Below are 17,217 nucleotides of genomic sequence, written 5' to 3' on the forward strand. Positions count from 1 at the left end.
GGGAAAGGAGGCTCATGGCCATTCACCTTCCCCCATGTCCCCCTGGAAACTCCTGCTGGAGGTGCTGAGGTGTCCCCTCTCCCCATCCTCTGTCACTCACTAGTCAGTTCTCCATTCCTCCAACTAGCCATCTAGCACATGGGCTAATCTGAATGACAAATCCGCTCCAGGGAGACGAGGAGAAGGGGCCAGCAGCCCAGGTCTCTGGTGACCTCCCCTCCTTCTCTCTCCTTTCCCCCTCCCTGGTCCTCCGCTTATGGAGACTGAGGAAGGGGATGCTGGGTGATGTTAGAGCCTAGCAGGATTACTTCAGCCATCTCTTAATAAATCCTGTAGGCAGATGTGTCCAGCCCCAAATTGCTTCTTCTTTGTTTTAGAGTGTGGGATACTCAAGACCCCTTTTTCCTAAGTTATGGTCCAGTCTCCAATTTGAAAAAGAATAAAGTCCACCCAACATCCTTAACCCACGATTATGGTCTGTCTCTCCACTAAATACAAGATCCATGAGAGCAGGTCCGGGGAGTTTTATTTCCCACTGAATCCTTGGTGCCTAGGACAGTTTCAGGTACACAGGTGGGGCTCCACAAATACATAAAGAGCAAAAGAAAAGGGCCTTCTAGGTCCTAAATGATTTGAAAGGACGGCCAGTGTAGTCAGGTGGACCAGTCATCTCCTTTCCTACTGACTCCTGCTGTGAGGCTCTGGCCACGGATGCAGATTTTTGCTTCTGGCCTCTGGATGCTCCCCTGGTCTCTGTCTAGTTCTCTACAGAGGTGGCTGGTCTGGGTGGGGAGGCAGACCTCCATGCGGGTGACTTGTGAATCTGAGAGCCTTGGAGATGCTGCAAGGGCTGCGGTAGGATCCCTGGGGCCACATCAGAGCCTAAGGGGGAGGGGTGCTCTTCTCAGTTCTCAGTCCCTCCGAGGCAACGGCTCGGAATGCGTACAGCCCAAGAGTGGAGAAGCTGGAGAGAAAGTGCGTTTCTTCTGCAAAGCGTGTCCCCCGGGGCTGGCCCACCCCTACTCTGTGATCACCAGCCAGAAGCACATTCTGACCAGACTGTCCTCCAGAGGGGCCCGGGCCTCGGTGAACAGACCACCAAGGGCCTCAGCAGGGCCTCCCCACTCCACCTACCTCACTGGACCCGTCCATGGCTTCCTTCCAAAGCCTGGGGCGGGCCCCTGCCCCCGGGCCTTGTGGCTTTGTCTGAGCAGCCTGCAATTAGAGAGAACAGGGAGCTCCTCTTCCCAAAACACAACAGGAAAACAAACACATCTTGTGGGTCAAAGGTAGAAGGGAATCAGAGAGTAAGTGTATGGGATTGAAAAAAGAAAAAAAAGCATTTTTTTCTCATTTCATGCCAAGGTGTTCAGGAGGAAGACAGGAAGACAGGAGGTCAAAGGAGGAAGAGATCAGGCAGCATCTGCCCATCCCTGCATTCGGCAGCCAGAGTGGGTTGGAGGTGGTGCAGTTCAGTCCCCCGGGGCCACGATCTGTGGCACCTGGGAGCCCCCACTCACTCAGGGTCCAGAGGGTCGGGCACTGGGCTGGGTATAGGGTGGCCCTGGGGGAAGAGGAAGGGGACTGTGCTCTTGAATTTGAGGGTGATCGGGGTGGCTGGGGTCAGGGCCTCCCAAGTTTGGGGCCAAGCCTCCATCCTGGGAACCCCTCATTATGGGAGGAGTGGGCCTCAGGGTTGTGCCTAAAGCACCTGGGAAAAGATGCCCCAGGGAGCTGCGGCAGCAGGCTGGAGCTACCCCCGGGCAGCCTTGGAGCCCACGGTCCCTTTTACTTCTGTCCTGCTTCCATTTCCTGCTATTGCCCGCTGCTCTGGCAGACACACTCCCCTGGAAAGCTGTTTCCAGACTAAAGTACTTTATTCAAGAGAATCTGGCTTGGCGGTCAAACAGCCACGCGGGGGCAGCTTGCTCCGTGTCCAGCCTGGGGCCACTCTTTGCCTGTGTCCCTGGGAGGGGCAGGATGGTGACGCCTTAGCGGTAAAGAACAACGTCCCAGCACAAGCAGTGGCAAGATGTGAGGCCAGACCTAGGGGACAAGGAGTGGCCAAGGCCCCCAGGCAACCACTGTTCTCCAGAGCTGAACGTTCTGATCTCCAGGGGTAGAGCTGCTGCCAGGAAGCGGGTGCAGAGTTGCTGCCGGCTCACCCTGCCGCCGGCTCACCCTGCCATCAGGGCCCGTGGGAGCAGGCTTCTCCACTCCCACCCCGGCCAGGAGCTCCCCCAGCAAGGGCTGCTGGTCCATGCAGAGCCCAAGGCCGGGGGGCAGGCGGTGGGTCTCCAGTCCTTCCCTCTCCAGCCCCCTGGTGACCCCCGGAGCCTCTGGGGCCTGGCCTGCCCCTCACAAAGCCACACGTCTTGCTTCTTCCCAAGCTGAAGCCACATGGGTCTGTCTTCTGTCTTTCTCTCACGTTCTGTTTAAGGCACTGAATTCCTGAGGGTCCTGTCCCTCCCTGCCCCTCCTCTTGGAGGGAGTGAGTCATTCAGCAGGGATACAATTGGCTAATAAATAGAGGGCAGGTGCCAGCAGGGAGGTAACTGAGAGTGTGACGGTAATAAATACACGAGCTGGGTGTGGGGTCTCTCTCCTCCGAGGGGCTGGTTACCTCCGGGGAACAGTATCGCCGCACCTGCCAGAGATCAAACACAGAAAGGGGGTATCAGCCCAGTGTGGAGGGTGGGGTCCCTCCTATGGGAGGGGGGACAAACCCAGAGGGGAAGCTTGGACAGGGAGCACGGGAAGCCTGGATCTCTGCTTGCACGAGGCCAAGAAGCAGCTAGGAGCTACCCTTCACCAAGCACGCACCCGGGTGCCCAGCCCCGCACTAAGCACTCTCTCATTTACCCTTAACAATATCCCATGAGTAAGGCACTATCATCTTTTTGCAGATGAGGAAACTGAGGCTCAGAGAGGTCAAGAAACTTGCCCAAGGTCACACAGCTAGTCAGAGACGCAATTTGGCTCCATGCACCAATGCCTTTGCTTACTCTGGGACACCAGTCTTCAAACGAGGATATGGGAACCCCTAGGTGTACATGAAGATTGTCCAAGGTGTATGTACTGATGGTTTTAAAGGAATTCGTTTTCAGCCTTCCCATGTACTCTGCCTGAAAACTGTCTGCGTGAGAGGTCCACTTCCCCCATCTTCCCCACCTGAGGTCTGCTTCCCACCGTCTTGTTCCCAGTTGCCCTTCTCCCTTAGGAAGGAAGGAAGCATCTTGTCCATTCTAAATCCTGTTACAGTACTTTTCCCCAAGGTAAAAAGGATTCGAGGGGACACTGAATAAAATAACCATCTGAGACATTGTTGTAGGCGTTGAGAAAGGAAGTATGGTGACTGACTGGGTAACCAAGCGTTTTGCAAGCGGGGTGGTTTCCAAGTCTGCTTTCAACAAAATTGAAGAACAGCTTAACCGGATTGTCAGTTAATCTGTCATGAGAAGTAATTTTTGTAGCAGATCACCTTGGGGTTTTTGGCAAACAACTTGGAAGGAGATCAGGTGATCGAGTGACATCCAGCCCCATTTACCTGTTTATGTGAACATGGTTTTTCAGTCTTTTCATCTATAAAAAACGATGCACAGGAATGGAATTACTATTGAATCCTGCCTCAGTCTGGCAGGAGGTAACATTCGTTACTGAGTTCATTAACTAATTGAAAAGAAGTAGCTGCCTCCATCTCATTGAGGTGCATTCCCAATAAGATTGATTGTACTTCTGCATTTAGCATCTAGTAAAATATGATGTATTTGGGCTGTTTTGATCAGTTGCTACTACTAATAATTATTGTGATAATTCATTCCAAGAGAAAATTTAATTTCGAGTTTTCTGCTCACAGGAAATTTAAAATAATTCAAACCATTGTTGTGGCAGATAAATATGACAAGGTGATACATAAAAGACGTTTGAATATTTAAAAAAATACTACATTAGGCTGAAATTCTGTGGGGAAAGTAAAATGGAAAGACAGGTTCAAGGAAAAAAGAAGCAATGGAAATATTCAACTATTAAAGGAGAGTGTTCATATATTTTTTTTGTTGCTGTTGTTCATTTTTTTTGAGTGGATGATGGTATTAAATTAGGATGGCTTATTCCACGGGATACATTTGGAGAGTGATATAATGGCTTTATATTAAAATATTAATATTCACGATAGGCCAGAAGTTGCATCCTTTGCAACTATTTACAATTTTGATGGAAAAGTTCAATGTCAACTTAAAAGTGAACAAGGGAGCGCATGAGTTTTCGAATTTCTTTGAATAGATTCCCGAATGAAACGTTTGAAGACTGCTGCCCTAGCAGATAGAGGACAGGACGCTTTCCATCTGGGGCTGCCCAGCTGGGGAGCCCTGCACTGACTACACTGCCAGCTCCTCCCCCAGTCGCTGCTTGGGCCCAGGGGAGAAATCAGGGGCATGTGCCTGCAGAGGACCCACCCAGAATCCTCCCCAGCATCCCAGAGTGCGATGGAAGTCTCTGCTCGTGCAGGGGTGGGCTCATGGGGTAGGACTTGGTCAGCCCCAGTCCCATAGCATGAAATGATTTCCTGAGTCCATTGGTGGAAGGAGACAGGCCCTGAAGGAGAACCGTGGTGTGACTGATTACTGTGCATGTGAAATACTTTATTTTTACTCTTTACTCTCACAGATTTGGGTTTTCCCTTCTCTAATCCTGCTCTCCCAACACTCAGGCTTGGACTCCAGCCTAGTCCTCCGGATGTGAAGCCACATGGGCAGATAACATGGAGAGGGAAAGGGAAGCGAGTGGACCCCAAGGCTCCCTGGGAGGGTAGAAGAAATATTGGTCTGGGAGCCGGTGAGGGGCTACACCTTCCTCAGGGCCACCAGGAGGTAGCCCTGGCTGAGTTTTTGGACGTTTTAGCACTAGAATGTAAGCCCTGTAAGAGCAGGAATCTTGTTGGTTTGCCCACTGGCGTACCTGGCACACAGTAAGTGCTTAGTAAATGTAGACCGACTGAATGCTTGGTGGACCCCCTGACCCCTCATTCTACACACAGAGAAAAACTTGGCTCAGAGAGGTGACGTGACCTGCTCAAGGCCACACAGAAACTTAGAGCTAAGCCGGGACAAGAAGCAAGGCTTCCTGGTTCTTGTCCTGGTTCACCTGAGGCTTCCTAGGCCCTAGAATCTCTAGGTTGTAGCCCCCGACCACTGGCTTTGTCCCTCCCAGACCACTGACCCTGCTGGCAGGGTTGGGCTCCCCTCTGGCCCAGCCTCCTTGCCATCCCTGGGCCCCCCGCGCACTCACAGGTGGCAGTCTGTGTGTCTCTGCTTCTCTCTCTTCCTCTTCCCCCTGCCCTTGGGTCTCCTCCTGTAATAAGCCAAAAGCGTCAGGACAGAGTGGCTGGGGGCCCCCATGCTAGGACAGGGGCTGGCAGGCCTGAGAACAGCCCGGTGCCCCAGCCAGGCTGCTTACCTTTCTGGCTTCATCTTCTCCCGCAGAGGCCTGGGAAAACAGAGAGGAGCAGGGGAGAATCAGGAAAGGAGTAAGCGGGGGCTCCCTTCCCCCCTAAGCCCCCTCGGACATCCCTGGCGCTGGTCCTGTAGTTGGCACTGAAGCCACTAGGGGGTAGCATGGAGCTAGTTAGGGAGAGATGCCCAGAGGCCTGGGGGCTTCCGCTCCAACGTAGCCTCTGGTGACCCCACCAAGAGAGGTGTGAATGCCCTCTTGGGGGTCCTCTCCACACCCTCTGCTCTCCTCTGCCTCTTGGCATCAAATCTGGGGAATGAGTCTGCTCTCTGCTGCCTTTCTCTGTTCACTTCCTTCCCTCGCACCGGCCCTTCCTTCCAGGGTGCCCTCTGGGAGTTTCCTCGCTGACAGTGAATGAGGGGCAAGGCCACCTGTCAGGTGGACGTCGCGCCACCCCCCACCCTGAGGATGCGTGACGGTGCAGGCAACAGCAGGGGGCCAGGGTGAAGGGTGGGGTGAGGGGAGCTGATTGAAAGCCCCACAGTCACCAGGCTTGTCCTGGCTCTGCCTCCGGGGGCTGTGGCTGTTGACCCAGAAGGGAGAAGAAAGGTGGCCCTGTTGCCCAGCCCTCTGGAAGGGGACAGGGCCTCAGTCTCCCCTGGGAGCCAGAGTGAGGTCAGGGAAGGCTCCCTAGGCTGGCCATCTGCCTTGGGAGCCAGGGCAGGGTACCAGCGCCTCCTGGGACTGCCTGGTCGTGTCTCTGCCACCTGGGACCAGTCAGAGACACTCTTGGACCCTCAGTCTTCTCATCCGTCTGCCCCAACAGAGAGGCTGTGAGGGCAAAGGTGATGTGGAAGGTGAAAGGTCACTGTCAAGCACTGTGCCCAGGAGGGTTTGTTACTGAACTGTTGTTATATGGCCAAGCCCTGGCAAGGGGGGACAGGAGGAAACAGATTGGGGCAGGGCCTCTAACAGTGGTACAGGTCCAAGAGGGGTGGTCAGAGCCCAGGACACTAAGCAGGACCAAGCCCAGGGCAGTACTGGGGCTCCTGGAGAGTGTGGTAACGGCCACGAGAGGTAGCAAGAAAAAGGGCAAGCTTAGGGCTTAGACAGGCTGGGGTCCACTCACTAGCTATGGCTAATCATGTAACCATAGCAAGGCTCAGTTTCTTCATCCGTAAAATGGGATGACAATGGTACCTATCTCCTAGGGTTCTTAGGCGAGCTGGGACTTGGTCTGTCTTGCTCACCACTGTATCCCAAGTATCTGGGACAGTGCCTAGCATACAGTTGGTGCTCAATGGATGTTTATTGAATAAATGAGAAAACACAGTCAGGTGCCTAATGCTTGGCGAGGCACAGAGGAGATGCACCATAAGTGGTGGTCCTCCCCCTCTTCCTGCCCCAGGATAGGGCTCAGGACCTCTTGTCTGGTGCCTCCATCCATGGCCCAGGGGTACCAGGAGAGCACCTGAGCCCATTTCTCTCTTCCCTGAGCCTGGTTGGCAGTGCCAGGCCTGCTGCTCCTGGTAACTAATGCTCAGAGTACCCTGGGCACCAGCAGCAAGATGTGCTGGTGACAGGCTCTCCCAGGTGGGGGAGCGACTTTAAAGAAAGCTCCTTCCCTCTGCCCTTTCCCTCCCACCAGGGCTTGTCCGTCTCTGCGCGCCTCAGCCAGTTGACCCCTCCCGTGGGCACCAGCCTGGCCTAGAACTAAGTCCAGTCACTTCTTCCAGGGCCGTGGCAGCTGCCTTCCAGCTTGAGGAGGGAGATGGAGTGCCCTGAGCCTGGCAAGTTTGGGAGGGACCCTGGCTCCCTCCATCCCTGTGGTTTCTCAGCAGCTGTGGTCCAGCTGCTGGGGCCAGCTCCCTGGGCAAAACCGGCTGATGGGGAGACACAAGCAGCTGCCACTGGTCGCCGATTTCCCTGGTCTCCCTCAATTAGGAAGCAGGGACGGGCAGCCCCTGGCTGAAGCTGCCAGGCTCGTGGGGGCTGTCCCTGTCACACCCGAGGACCCACCTGCACTCGCAGCGCACATGCTGAGAGAACGTCAACTCCACGTAGGAGGGCCGGTCCCCAGAGCGGATCTTCAGGAGCTGAGGGGAGAGGAAGGTTGGGTGAATGGATCGGAGGTGGCCTGGGGTTTCCAATACTCCCTCCAGCCTCCCCTTGCATGAGGACCAGGCTCCCTATTTCCCACCAGCCTTTGGACTACACACCCTCATTTCACTTTGAGTGTGGGGCAAATAGCCCTCCCGCCTGCATGTGGAACTGAGGGAGGGCCCTGTCCCTCCCGTCCCAGGGCCACCAGCATAGCAATAGTGTAGGAAGGGGGGCCCTCCTCTGGAGGCAGCAAGACCTATGTTCAAAGCTTGGCTCTTCCACCTGCTGAGCAAGTGAAATAACATCTCTGAACCTCAGGTTCCTCATCTGTGAAATGGGAATATCACTTGGCTCCAAGGATTGAATGTTGAGGTAACATTTCTGAAGCACCTAGCATAGTGCTTGGCATTATTCAACTAGTGCTCAAAAAACCATGTGGGTGTGAGTGTGTAAGAAAGCTCGGGGCATGAAATGCCAAATGTCCCTGGTATAAACAGGGACATCTTGAATCCGAACAGATTTCTTTTCCAGCCTCAACCAGATATCCTAGGTCCTGGGGCAGGGCTAAGCCAGAGGCTGAGAAAGCTGGTAAGGGAGGAGGTGAGGGGGCTCAAAGCTGGGGCAGGGGTTCAGGAAGGAGGGGCACTGTGGTTCAGGAGGATGGGCCTGGCCATAAGACCCAGTCCTGTGATCCTGGCCTGCCCTCCTTCCCTCCCCAGGCCCCCTCGGGGGCAGGTTCTGTGGCCCTCTGAGCAGCACGTGGACAGAGGGGCGGGCCCGGACACGAGGAGGAGAGCCTCCCTACCTGCATGGTGACATTGACCGTCTCCACTGGCACACAGTGCAGGTTCTCATCGCCACAGCAGCCCGTGCAGCGCAGCAGGGAGACGCAGGACGGGCTGAACATGTGCTCCACCTCGCTGGGGTACTCAGACACGATGTCCACCAGCCTCTCCAGGGCCCGGCAGTAGCTACGGCCCCACACTTCCTGGAAGGGCACCACTGCGAGGAGGCACAGACAGCTGCGTCAGGCCAGGAGGGGCCTCCTCCTTGAAGCCCAGGCCCTGCAGGTCCTCCCAGGTTCAGCCCACGCCCCCTCCTCCAGGAAGCCCCCAGCCTATGTGAGCTCCCCCGGCTCTGAACTCCTGATGTGATCCCTCTGGGATGACAGCTGGAACTCCAACTCATCTGCCAGATGGAAATACCAGTGGAACGGAATTTCTCAGTGTCTTGAGCTCTCAGCTCTATTCTCAACTCAGGGACCCACATCTGCCTCGGTGCCTTGAAGCTTTGAGGAGTGTGCTCTGGCAGCTTCCCAGGCCCTCTGGATCTTTCTTAGCCCTGACCTGGTGATTCCTCAGTCTTGGGGAATTGGCAGAAAACAGTCAGTTCTGCAAGACTGGCTTGCAGAGTCCCACAGGGAGGGTTAGCCTTCCCCTTAGTCCTTGTTTCCTGCCCCACTCTGGGCCAGCTCCTCTGCCTGGTGGCCAAGACTGCAGCCAGCAACATGCTCCATTCCCGTGCTCCATTTCGGTCAGGCCACCCTCGTGAGAGCTCGGGGCCGCATCACCCTAATTCCCACTTGAGGTCCATGCTCCTTGCCCCCTTCTCGTTTCTAACCAAATAAAGCCCACTACCCACTTCCCCAGGCCCGCCTCCCTTCCTCCTCTCCGAAGCCTTCTCCTACTTGTCCAGCATGAACAGATGTTCCTTTTTTGAGCATAACTCAGCCCCAAGGGCTTGCCTTATCTCCGTCACTGGTGGCTCTTATCTTTTTTTACAAGCAAGTTGAGGCTCCTTGAAGACACGGACCCAAGCACCCAGTAAACACAAGCTAAGTAATTACTGATTGATTAGATGATAGTTCGCTGAAGATTATCAGGGACATCCCTGACCCCCACGATGTCCTGGTGGTCTTGACCAGGATCTTCTGGGGGCTCATCTGGAGTCTCTCAAAAGACGTTGCTCCTTCAGGGGAGGGCCTGGGGCCTGGTCCCAAACAGAGGCTCACAGGAAGTGAGTAGCCAGAGCCAGGAGACCTGGCTTCTAGTCCTGGCCCTACACTGGCTGTGTGACCTTCACCTTTCTGGGTATATCAGTTTCCTCAGCTGAGGAAAAAGAAGAAGGTTGGGAATAGATGGTTGCTAAGGGCTCTCCCAGATCTGACAGGCAGTCTGTGATTCTGTGCACACAACCCAGCCCAGCTGTGAGACCGTAAGCAGAGACACATCTCCAGTCCTGGGTCATCCTGCCCTGTACCTGATGGTCGTCCTCAGCTGGTGGGGGAGGACAGGGAAGCTGGGCCACCTGGGGACACTGCAGCCTCTGCCCTAGAGCAATGGCCTCTCTTAGCAGCCCCTCACTACCTTCCATGTCCCTTCCTAGGAGGCAGAAGGGGCTGAAGTCCATTCTACTGAGCCTACGAGGACGTGAGTCTCAGGGTAATCTCAGAGGAAAAATAAACTTCAGCCCTAGCAGAGGCCCTCGGGAAAGGCTGCAAGCTGGTGGAAAATACCCAAGAGGCAGTGTGTCCACGTGGAGCTGGCTGAAGCGGCCACAGAGCAATAAACTGTGCTTATCTGGGCGTCTGCTGCTCCATTCTGCCCTGTCTGCTTAGGGGGCACTAAGGCTGGGCCCAGGGATGGGAGGGAGACCAGAGACCTCCCTGATCCTGCCTCTCCAGGCCACTGGGTCACTCTCCCTGGACCCAAGTGGGAAACAAGGCCCTCTCCTCCAGGCAGCCCAAAGCCCCAGGGAAGCCAGCCTTTGCAGGGAGAGGTCAGAGGAGCACCTCCTTATTGTAACTCTGTGAGTGCGTGTTTAGTCTAAAATCTTCATAAGCACTACACAACTCTGAACATTTAATCTCTGCCTTGGAAAATATAAATAACAGCAGAGGGATAGCCAGCTGCCAAAGTGCCACAGAAGGTTCAGGGTCCTGCCCCGGGACCAGCCATCAGGGAGGGGGAAAGGAGCGGAGAAGGGGCACCCCGTCCCCCTACCATCCCGCAAGCAAACTCCACCCAGCTGGGCCATGGGGCCACCGCCAGGTTAAGCAGAGCCGCAGGGCCTAGGAGGCAGAAGGGATTTCCTTTCCCCTCACCCACCACGCAGACTGCGGCAACAGGACCCAGGCTCCAGGGCCCTGAAGCCCACCGCTTTCTGGGCCTCATGGCCGGACGGTGTTGGGAGAGGGCTGAGAAGGAGGTGGGCTGGGCCTGGTTTACCTGGCAGCCACCAGGAAAGGGGGCAGCTCATTCCTGGGGCTGCTGTCTGGGTGTGTGGGAGAAACAGAGGGGGCTGGGCGAGGGGCTGGCTGAGGGAGTGCTGTGACCGCTCCCAGCTGTGGGCTGAGCCCCTCAGCAAAGAGCTCTGCTCAACTGCTCCTGAGGGCACTTCCTCTGGCCCCAGACCTGCTCAGAGGCCGGGGTGGGGGGAGAGGAATGGAGGCTGTGGCCGAGGCAGGCGCCTGGCTGCTCCCGGGGCCAAAAAGTGGGCTCTCGGCTCTCTTGCCAGCCCTTGGGCGAGCCTCCCGTCTGGCTCCAGCTGCCTACCACCCAGGACAGAGGAGACCCCAGATGGGAAGTGTTTCATCCTGAGAGCAAGCTCCTGGGGGGGGGGGCCACTGGGAGGGTGGGGGGACCGGGCCGGGCAGAGCCACTGGCCACCAGCCCGAGCCCAGCAGGTATCCTCCTGGTGGTCACCGGCGGGGCACACACCCAGCCTGCGGCAGGGGACACCCTGCTCAATGCCTGCTCAGCTGTGAGCCGTGGGGAGGCTCGGTGCCACGTGCTCCAGCTCTGCCACATGTACTGAAGAGTGTCCAAGGCTTTAGGTGACCCCAAGGGTCTCTGTGAGCCTCAGAGCCTTCATCTATAAAACGTGGAGAATACGAGTGCCTTCCTAGTTCACAGCTTGTGGTCAGCACAGAGTTATAGTAAATGCCTGATAATATTACCATGAATAGTAATAGTAAAAAATCAACGTCTGTGGCTGCAAAGCACAGACCACTCTGTCTCTTGTCTGGTGTTAGGAGGGGATGGCATTTTCAGGATTTTGATAACTGGGGTCCAAAGCTCTTTCCCTGGTCATGATATGGGCTCCCTAATTGATCAGGATGACAGGTGAGCTGTCCTAATGGATGGACACTTCCCGGGTCCCTCCTCACCCGGGTCCCTGGGAGATATATACTCCTGTGTCTCCTCCATGGAGTCAGAGAATCCTACAGTCTGAGAAAAAGAACCTTAGATATCATGTAGTTTAATGCTCCCATTTTATAGATGATGAAACTGAGGCTCAGACTTCTTTGATAGCTGTTATCTGAAATATACTAAAAGCATCAAAAAGGCCATGGGGTGGAGGTAGGTGATGGGTCTCTCTCCAAATCCCAGAGAGCATAGTATTGTGCCAATCCCAGAGGGCAAGCAGGGTGAGGGAGAGGATATCAATGAAATCAACGTCTGCTACCACCCCCACCTTCTCAGTGCCCAAGGGGCCTGGGACTCAGCCGTCAGAGCATGGCCAGGCCCAGGAGAAGTTGGCTACCAGGCAGTAGAGGGAGGGTGTTCCCAGCTCACAGAGGTCACCACGCGTGTGCGTGTGCATGTCCCTACATGCTCCCTTTCTTCCGTGGGAAGTGGTGTGTGGCCTGGCTGCACGTCTCGGAGAGGCAGGGAGGGAGGAGCAAGGCAGGGGGCCTGGCATGGGCCTCCTGCCTTCTGCACGTATGTCTCTTTGGCAAATTGTCTCACCCTTTGAAGATTCCCTCTTGATGCAACCCTGGGTGGGGAGTGGAGGGGCCAGGGAAGGCAAAACTCATTCTGTCTGTTTGTAATCAATGGAAAGGCCTCGTCAGGTCCTTGAAGCTCCTCCAGGGCTGGCTGCTGGAAGGTCCTCTTGTCCCTCCCTGGTCCTCTTGACTGCTGGGCCACTGCACCCAGCTCATAGACCCCCAGCCTGGCCCTTGGCACTCATTGTCTGCACTGCCCTCCAAGACCCCATCTGCCCTCTTACATCATGCTGGGAAGGGGCTCTGATGAACCCCAACCTGACGAATCCTGGGTAAACGGGCCCCAGCCCTGCTCTCTGTGTGCCGGGTGACCCTGGCCCAGGAAGACACCTCTCTAGGCCTCTGGGTCACAATGGGGGGATCTCTCAGGCCTTGCCAACTCTGTCGGCCAGGGCGTCAGCCAGCTTGCAGACTCTCCCCAGCTCAGTATCAGCCTGCACCCACCCTTCATGCCAACCCTTCCCATCCTCTGCAGAGGCCCAGGAGGTGAGGACTTGGCGAGCCGTGCACCCGCCCCTCCAGCCCCGCCCCCACCCCCTGGGCCCAGGCAGCTTACCTTCCACCTCTGATGAGCTGTTCGCAGCAGACAAGCCCCACTGCTGTGGACAGAAAGGTGCAGAGATGAGGGGGACCACCTTGGGCCTCTGCGCTCTGGGGCCTACTGTGTTGGTGAGATCATAGAGACCCCTCTGACTCTGAGCTCCTTCCCACCCGCTGCACACACTCTGCCCTGTCTCACAGCTGGCTCCTTCCAGGTGCAACGAAAAACTCAAGGGACCCTGGGTGGGTCTGGGTCCCACCCCCTCTCTGGCCTCAGTTTCCTCATTTGGAAAGGGTGGGAGGCTGGAAGCTTTTGGAGACCCTTTGCCTGCTCTGTCCCAAAGATCTGGCCATCCTTTGGGGTCTCCCTTCTACCCAGCCCCCAGGCAGCCCTGCTGGCCCTGTGCAGCTCGCCTTGGCTGGGTGCCAGAGCCCAGGGGGAGGCGATCAGCTGGTGAGAGCCGAGGCGCTGGAGCGGGTGGCGCCAGGAGCCGGTGCTGCCGGTAAAGTGACACCTCTGACCAGCCCTGCAGCAGGCAAGCCGGCGGCGGGTGGTATAGCCCTTCCGCCCCGTGGAACTGCCCAGCCCACCCACTTCTGGGCTGGGGCTCGGGACTCCTAGGGCAGTGGGACAGCGCAGTGGGAAGGGAGCTCATTGGCTTTGTCAGGATTTCGCTGCCCAAGCTGGCTCACAGCCAGACTCACCCAGCTCCTGGGAAAAGGGCCCTGCTCACTTCCCCAGGCCCTGCACTCAGGACCTCCAGCTGCCCATCCGGGAGAGAGGGCACAGTGCGACCCTTGTCTTGCCCCCAGCCCACCCAGGAGCCCTGGGCTCAGCCTGGAGCCTTGGTGGGGGGCAGGGCCCAGCCTCCCCACCAAGAGTCTTTTCAGCCGGCTTTCCCTCCACCAGGCCAGGTCAGAGGTCCTGGGGGCGCCTGCCTGGTCACAGGGCCTCGACCCTGACCACAAGGCCAGGGACCCGCCTGGGATTAGTGGAGAGATGCTTTTAGCAAAGCCACCAGGGCTCCAGGGGCCAGACAGGAAACTTCCCTCCCTTCCCTGTGGCTTCCCTGCCCCCGCCAAGACAGACCCCGGAGCTGAGGTCTGGGACAGCCCAGCCTGCGGACTCCTCCCAGACGACGTGGTCCAGCCTGGCTCCTGGGAAGTGTGTGGACATCCTTGGAGGTGCTGCTCCCGGGAGTGGGTCTGTGATTTCAGAGCCCCCTGTTCCCAGTGCTGGGGGTGGGAAGATCAGGGAAGCCAGGCTGCGGGGTGGGGGTCTTACCTGGGGGGGCACAGCAGGCAGCGCCAGCCCAGCCAGGAGCTGCAGGAAGCAAGTGAACAGCCTCATGGCAGGCATCTTCTCAGACGTACCAAGCCAGGGGGCTCCAAGGGAAAACCACCATGCTCGTACCCCGGGGGAGCCCCTGGCACAGGAGGACAGGAGCTGAATGGGGGGCTAGGTGCCCCCCTCACTGCTGCCCCGAGGTCCCTGTCGGTGGCCCGAGCATCCTCTGGAAGCCCTGGGGATTCTGGAGCCCGCAGGTAAGGCTGCGGCTGGGGCACCTGGTGCGGAGGGCCCGGCAGGGCCGGGTGGTGTGGGGCAGGCGGGTCCCTGAGGAGGGTCCGTCGGGCGCCCAGTGCGACCCCAGGTCCTCTCGTGGCTGGCCAGTGAAGATGCAGTTTCTTCCTCAGACAGCAGCTCCCTTCTGGGACTGAAGCTTGTCGGCCGCTGGGTTTCAGGGGCCGCGAGTGGGGGCGGGGCTGCAGGCCCGCCCCGCCCACCGCCGACGAGGCTCCAGACCCGAGTCCTAGGGAGCGGCCGGGCGCCGAGCGGGGCCAGAGGCCGGCCGGGCGGCGCGGACCTGAGCGAGCTCGGCTGGCAGTGCGTGGAAGGGGCCCTCCAGATGCGGGCTTCACCGCCCGGCGGAGCCCAGCCCGCAGCTTCTCCTGGGACGCTCGGAGCCTGCTGCCCGGGGCGCCGGCTGAGCCAGGCAGCACCCGGTGCCGGCCCAGGAGAGGGGCCCCCAGCTTGGCTCCCGCTCTTCCAGGCCGGCCACCTTGGGCGGGGTCAGCCAGGTGTGGAGCCCAAAGCCTGCGAACAAGGCTCCTGACATTAGGCCTCTGCAGAGATGCAGCTCCAGACCCCCAGGAAGGCAGCGATTTGGTCTGGTACTTCACAGTGCCACCTTATGCCATCTCCATAATCCTCAAGGGTGAAAGAATTATCAACCCTATTCTATAGATGAAGAAACTGAGGTTCCAAGAGTTCCCCTCCCTGTATATGTTGTACATACATATGCACTCCTGAAAAGGGTGTGTGTGTGTGTGTGTGTGTGTGTGTGTGTGTTTAACATACAGAGACAAAACCCATGCCATGTGGCTGTCTCTTCAGCCCATGCACCATCCTCCTGGCCAGGCACTCGGACGGCAGGCACCTGGCTGGGGCTTCAGCACTATTTCCTCTTGTGGCAAGCAGTTTTCCAGGCCCTGCCTGCAAGCCGGCCACATGTGGCTTGGAGAGTGGCCTACTAGTGCAGCATTTCCTCCTGGTCCCGGGAGGAGGAGGAAGCGCTCCAACATGGCAGGGGTCTGCCGGAAGGGGTCTGTGTGTGCATGTCTCTGTGCCTGTGTGTGGGCATTTGTGTGCGGTTGTGAAGATCCATGTGTGCTATCAGTCTCTGTGTGGTCTGAATGTCTGTGTGCATCTGCTGTATGTGCAAATGTCGCTTTGTGAGCATCTGGTCTCTTGGTATCTCTGTACGCCTGTGTGATTGTGTGTGTGTGTGTGTATGTGCCTGATTTTTCTTCTGTGTTTGCAAGAGTGTCTGAATGTGCATTTCAGTGGGATTGTGAACTTGTATGCCTGCCTGTGTCTTTGTGTGTGTGTCTTCGTGGGTGAGTATCCGGGCCAGCTTCTGTGTGTGACTGTGCATCTCTGTGTTATTTGTGTATGCCTCCCACAGTCCTCGAGTGTTCATCACCACCACCACCCTCCACGCACACTTCCTGGCTACAAGATCCTGGCAGGATTTGGGGTCATGGGTTGGCGTGGGCCTGGGGCTGGTGGGCCGCTGGGGGAGAGGAGGGAGGCCTGAGAGGCGGCCCCTACATCTCACATTCCAGCCAGGAAAAGAGAGGCCAGGGCAGCCCCAGCTCTCACCCCAGTGACCTCTGCGTCCGTTGCCTGCCTGCCCACCCACGCGGGGCTGCCGGAGATGCTGCCTCCTGCCTGGCCGGCCCCAAACCCGGAGGTCCAGGAGCCAGGGGCCAGTCACCAGCCAGCTAAGTGGGGGCTGCAAAGAACTTTCTGACGAGCTCCAACATGCTAAGGCTCATGGAGCAGACAGATTCCTTCCTGGCCCCAGGGTCTTGGTGGAGGACGTCTGGGCATTGCTGGGGTGAGTAGATGTGTGTTTGTGCATATCTGGATCATATATGCTTGCCCATGATATCTGTGTATACATATGCATGTGTTTATGTGGGTCTTTGTTCTGGATTTGGATTTGTGAATGTGGACATGGGTGTGTTTTGTGTATGAGTGTGTGTGTTTAAGTATCTGTTTTGTATATGCTTGTCTATAACTGAGTGTTTTGAGCACTTATGCATTGGGCACATTTGCCTATAACTGTGTATGTATAAGGGTGCATAGATTGTACATGTTGTGTGTATTTGTTTTCATTTATCTGTCCTTTCATGCAACATGTATTGCTTCAGCCCTACTATGTTCTAGGCACTGGGCATGTGGTGTGGTGGTTCCCTTGAAGTTTACATTCACAGCCAGGGCCGAGGAGGGGGTTGGTGGGTAGGTACAGATGGGTGGGAATGCTGCAGCTCCCTTTCTACTCTCTGGAGTGAGCTTGATGCCTGGGAAGTGTCTACGATTCCTACAAGTGCACCTCAGTCTTTTTGTCACTAAACTGGAGACCATATCCTTCTAAACTTGGCTTCTTGGGTTGTGAGATGAATTAGCTAGGGTAGGCTAGGGAAAACCAATTAGATTTTCAGAATGTCCATGAGTCAGATAGAGGTTTACTGTTACTCACATCCAGTCCAGGGCAGGTGTGATGGGGCTCTGCTGTCCTGGATTGTGACTCCAGTCCTTACCAGCTGTATAACTTCAAGTAACTTCCTTTACTTCTCAGAGCCCAGACTTCCTCCATCTAAAGTGGGAATAATAACAGTGCTTACCTCATAGGTGAGGGAGGACTGCTAAAGCACCTGGGGTACAGGAAATGGTAGCTGTTAGGCATGATTTCTAATTCAACTTTTGATTCTTATTAGAGATATAAAGACACTACAGGGCTTCCCTGGTTGCGCAGTGGTTGAGAGTCCGC

The 17,217-nt window shown here is 56.6% G+C and overlaps 1 protein-coding gene across 2 annotated transcripts; it reads right to left on the reverse strand.

Annotated features, from left to right (window-relative positions):
* Positions 1–1,814: 1,814 nt before the first annotated feature.
* On the reverse strand, positions 1,815–14,579 carry PGF (placental growth factor). 2 transcript variants are annotated; one of them, XM_081229157.1, is made up of 7 exons: positions 14,166–14,579; positions 12,897–12,939; positions 8,357–8,553; positions 7,468–7,544; positions 5,455–5,484; positions 5,287–5,349; positions 1,815–2,647 (listed from the first exon to the last, which is right to left on the reverse strand). In XM_081229157.1, the coding sequence occupies exons 1-7, from the start codon at positions 14,238–14,240 to the stop codon at positions 2,620–2,622; spliced, it is 513 nt and encodes a 170-aa protein (XP_081085283.1). In that variant the 5' UTR covers positions 14,241–14,579; the 3' UTR covers positions 1,815–2,619. The 2 variants fall into 2 exon arrangements, with proteins under 2 accessions (XP_081085283.1, XP_081085284.1); XM_081229158.1 differs by lacking the exon at positions 5,287–5,349.
* Between the last annotated feature and the right edge of the window lie 2,638 nt (positions 14,580–17,217).

The sequence above is a fragment of the Mesoplodon bidens genome, assembly GCF_964165515.1.
Source record: "Mesoplodon bidens genome assembly, chromosome: 3".
Lineage (NCBI taxonomy): Eukaryota > Metazoa > Chordata > Mammalia > Artiodactyla > Ziphiidae > Mesoplodon > Mesoplodon bidens.

Coding starts and splice junctions, on each gene's coding strand:
- PGF (XM_081229157.1), bottom strand. CDS start 14,240: ATGCCTGCCATGAGGCTGTTCACTTGCTTCCTGCAGCTCCTGGCTGGG. Junction 5,485..7,467: donor CATGTGCGCTGCGAGTGCAG/GTGGGTCCTCGG, acceptor CTGTTTTCCCAG/GCCTCTGCGGGAGAAGATGA. Junction 2,648..5,286: donor AGACACACAGACTGCCACCT/GTGAGTGCGCGG, acceptor GATCTCTGGCAG/GTGCGGCGATACTGTTCCCC.